This window comes from Triticum aestivum, chromosome 2A, assembly GCF_018294505.1.
Source record: "Triticum aestivum cultivar Chinese Spring chromosome 2A, IWGSC CS RefSeq v2.1, whole genome shotgun sequence".
Lineage (NCBI taxonomy): Eukaryota > Viridiplantae > Streptophyta > Magnoliopsida > Poales > Poaceae > Triticum > Triticum aestivum.
Genome location: NC_057797.1, coordinates 739,758,772 through 739,763,339, shown reverse-complemented (window position 1 = coordinate 739,763,339; position 4,568 = coordinate 739,758,772). Strand labels below are relative to the sequence as shown.

At 53.3% G+C, this 4,568-nt stretch overlaps 1 protein-coding gene across 1 annotated transcript; it reads left to right on the top strand.

Annotated features, from left to right (window-relative positions):
• The first annotated feature begins 396 nt into the window (after positions 1-396).
• On the top strand, positions 397-3,119 carry LOC123190759 (probable isoaspartyl peptidase/L-asparaginase 2). Its single transcript, XM_044603468.1, has 2 exons — positions 397-959; positions 2,300-3,119. Exons 1-2 carry the CDS (start codon positions 564-566, stop codon positions 2,903-2,905), a joined length of 1,002 nt encoding a protein of 333 aa, XP_044459403.1. The 5' UTR covers positions 397-563; the 3' UTR covers positions 2,906-3,119.
• Positions 3,120-4,568: the final 1,449 nt, after the last annotated feature.

The window sequence follows — 4,568 nt, the reverse complement described above, 5'->3', positions numbered from 1 at the left end:
TACTGTCCGAGGCACTGAATCTTCCTGTTGACTTGTATTCGCTTTTACCATGAAGCAATCTCGCTCGTTGTGCATATTTATTTTTGAGTTGTTGCTCGTTTTGTCATAGGAGAGACATCATACTTCATACCAACGAAATGCTCTGCCTCTGCCCCGTGCTGAATCAACCGGACCCAAATCACGCAGCCTCTGAAATTCAGCTGTCGAATCCATTTTATATTTCTCGCAAAAAATCCTTATTTTACTATTCCGGAGAGAAGAATCCGGCCCTACTACGGCCTGACGGTTTCCTCCCGGACCTGTGATTCCCTTCCCAAACCCGCAGCATCGCGAACCAGCCCGTCTCGGATCCGGAGAAGAGCCACCCCCCTCCCGTCGCCTATAAATACCCCCGCCTTCTTCTCCAACGCACACACCAACAGAGCAACAACCAACAAAGAACAGAGCACCATATCAACTAGCCGTAGCCACACAGAGAGATCGATCGATCGAAGAGCATTGGCTTTAGCCATCGCCTAGCACAACACACCACCACACCACCAAGAACACGTCCATACGCACGAATGGCGCGCTGGGCCATCGCCATCCACGGCGGCGCGGGCGTGGACCCCAACCTGCCGGAGCACCGCCAGGAGGAGGCCAAGCGCGTGCTGGCGCGGTGCCTGCAGGTCGGCGTCGACCTGCTGCGGGCCGGTGCGACGGCGCTGGACGTGGTGGAGGCCGTGGTGCGCGAGCTGGAGACCGACCCCTGCTTCAACTCGGGCCGCGGCTCCGCGCTGACCCGCGCTGGCACCGTCGAGATGGAGGCCAGCATCATGGACGGCCGCGGCCGCCGCTGCGGCGCCGTCTCCGGCGTGTCCACCGTCCGCAACCCGGTCTCCCTCGCCCGCCGCGTCATGGACAAGTCTCCACACTCCTACCTCGCCTTCGACGGCGCCGAGGATTTCGCGCGCGAGCAGGTAATTAATCCATCAATTAACGCCGCGCGATGATTTCTTCTGATACGGAATTAACCTCCGTTATTTAATTATGCTCCATGCATGGCCTAACCAACAAAGAAAGTGACCCAAAACATGCTGCCTATGGCCATCTAGTCAACGGAAATTACTGCACAGTAAATCATTTTTAATTGAAAACACAATCACGTGCGCCTGGCATTGCGGAGCGTGACAGAACGGACGGAGTAGCAAGCCATGCAGCCGAAATTTCTCGTGGAAAGGACCCTTGAAAATTGTGGTGTGCTCGACACGTTGTATATGACGTGTTGGGTGCGGCACAACATCTGTCCTGTCCAGCTGAACCTTTTCTGTACGTAGTGTACACAGCACCAACACAGCTGCATGGCACAAAGGCTTGCACGGGGAAGACAGTTCATAGCAGAGACGCATCTTCCTTCGATCCCGCAAGATATTTTTTGAGTAGCTTAGGCTCCGTGTGTAATTTGTTCCATATATCGTATCTTCATGCTTCATTTTGGGTAAGCATGTCATTTATTAGATACAGCAAGACAGAGATAGGTTTTTTCTCTCGCGGGTAAAAGACAGAGTTAGGTTAGCACAACAAGGCAAGCAAACCGACTACCATGGCCGTGATTTTCCTAACAAAATCTCCCCATATTTTTACCCTCATGTCCCTGGTTTCCTAACAGTTGAAAAGTGGAGAAACACATGGGTCTCTTGGTGACAACAGCCGCCCCGCAACAACCAAAAGCAAACCCTTGTTTTTCCAAGCTCGCCACCAACTTAAACTTGTCTTCCGCTGGTTCTACATAGCCAGCAGCTGCACCAAAGGAATCCATCTTTGTCGCATGCGCCAAAGAAAATGGTTCGCTGCATGTGCACAACTTTCTTTCTTGTGGTCGGCACTATTTCTCATTAAATTAAACAAAGATCACTTGTCAGATCCATGAACCTAGGATGGTTACTGTACCCCTGTTTTTACTTGCATGCTCCCCTGTTTTTGGCGCGAAAACGTGTGCACGGCATCGCCTCCCCCTGTGAACCACTCGCGTCGTGTGGGTGACAGAATCCAGGCCGGATCTCGTGCCCCGCCCATGCCAGCCGCCGCGCCGGGACCAGGCCACTTGCTCCCCGGCCGACGAATCCGTCGTCGACCCCAGACCATCGAGTGACAGCAACTGGATCGTTTCCGTGATTCCCACAGAATCCCTCGCTTTGCCTGCAGATTTCGTGGCTGTGCACTGTGCCGCGCGATCTTTATTTGTATCGAGAGTTAACACATTTTTTGTAGTATTTGAATGTGTTGATCTGATTTGGTTTCCAACTTGATCTGTTTGCAGGGCCTAGAGGTTGTGGACAACAGCTACTTCATCACGGAGGAGAACGTGGGAATGCTCAAGCTCGCCAAGGAGGCCAACAGCATCCTCTTCGACTACCGCATCCCGCTGGCCGGCGCCGACACCTGCAGCGCCCAGGCAGCGGCGGTGGAGAGCCACGGCAGCAACGGCATGGTGATGAACGGACTGCCCATCAGCATCTACGCGCCGGAGACGGTGGGGTGCGCGGTGGTGGACTCTAACGGCTTCACGGCGGCGGCCACCTCCACGGGCGGGCTGATGAACAAGATGACTGGCCGCATCGGCGACTCGCCACTCATCGGCGCAGGCACCTACGCGTGCGGGCACTGTGCGGTGTCATGCACCGGCGAGGGCGAGGCCATCATCCGCTCCACGCTGGCGCGGGACGTGGCCGCCGTGATGGAGTACAAGGGGCTGCCTCTGCAGGAGGCCGTAGACTTCTGCGTCAAGGAGCGGCTCGATGAGGGGTTTGCGGGGCTCATCGCCGTGTCCGGCACTGGCGAGGTGGCCTACGGGTTCAACTGCACCGGCATGTTCAGGGGCTGCGCCACCGAGGACGGTTTCATGGAGGTCGGCATCTGGGAGTGAGCTGAACCGGAGATGTGTCCGCATGTAGTGTGTGTACATACATTTGGCCATCCAGCGGTTGCTATCTGGTTCTAGTCTAGGAATCCTCGGTTATTAGCTGGTTACTTCATAACCATGAGCTACCGGATAATAAATATGTGACCGCCTATGCACCAGGTGTCTGAAAATAAGTAACATGAGTCACTGCAATTCTAGACCGTCTATCTTCATTCAACGGTTGTAAACAAGACTGACGTTGTTCATCTTCAACCTTTGGCCTCTTCCTCACCAACCCAGGTTTAACCGACTGCCTCCGCCCCCCCCCCCCCCCCTCCCCCGCCCTGCCCTCCCCACGACTTCTGGGCTGTCGCCCCGACATCCCCGCCACATCAAAAACCAACTCCGTAGATCCCCTGCACCCCCACCCTCTAATAATATACTTCCTTCGTTCCAGATTACTCGTCGCAGAAATGGATGTATCTAGAACTAAAATACATCTAGATACATCCATACCTGTGACAAGTAATTCAGAACGAAGGGAGTACTAGATAACTAGTAAGATGCCCGTGCTACGCTACGGGATCACACAAGATTAGGTGGACTTAAGTTATAGTCAGGAACCCCTACATAAAAAGAATATATACCGAGACATGGTCATGAACCTGTATGTTGCTATGGTAATAAAGAAGTATATATACCGAGACATATTAAGGAACCTGTATGATCTTATGAATAATAAAATTATACCAAGACACTGCCTTTACATTGATCAAAGTGATGTTAACTTTCCGATAGATACACATCAAGCACAACCCTAGGCGACACGGGGGGCGACCACGCCGCCTGCCTCCGGCCCTACCACCCCTCGTCCCGTCCCTCCCGCCGACGCTAGGGGTCTTGTCGGGCAAAGCCCGGGCGGTGACGGCAATAGCAGGGGCCTTCTCCCTCGTGTGGTGATGGCGAGCTCCCCGGTGGCGGTGACGCGTGGACTGATGAAGATTCGGCGGGGAGGAGCGGCAGGATCCCGACGACGAGTGCGATCCAACGGTGACAGTGGAGGCACAGCCTCCCCGCGGCGGAGGCGCCCCTGTTGTGGTGGCCGAGAGCTTGGGTCTCGCGTGGCCCACATGGGCTTGGGCGGGCTGGTGGTTCGGGGGCGCGACTATAGGCAAGTGCGGTGGGCCTGACGATGCCGATTGCTAGGCACCGTGGTGGTGTCGGCAGCGAGCCAGGCGGCGGCCGACTGGATCCTCACCGTCCAGCCCCCAACAATGATTGGTGGTGGCCCATGTGCACGGTTTTTGATGGAGGTTCTTATAGCAGATCCGGGTGAAAACCCTGATCTCGGCTAGTTGTGAAGATAAATGGCAGAAACTAATATATCTAAATAACATACATACTATAGTATAAAAACACAATTATGAATGGTTCCAGGAAAAACAAGAATGAAGTAGAAGTGTTTAACAGAATGATTTGCTAAATATGCACGAGAAAAATGAATCTGCCTACAACACTACGATGAAGAAAAGAAATATTCTAGACATAACTCACGCAGCTAGTTCCACTTAATTAGTTATATACATTAGTCATCTATCAGGATCAGGCCATAGAATCATTTGTTACCCTTCTTGCTCAAACATATATGCCAACAATATTACTTATGGGGTTTTCTCTTCATTTATCT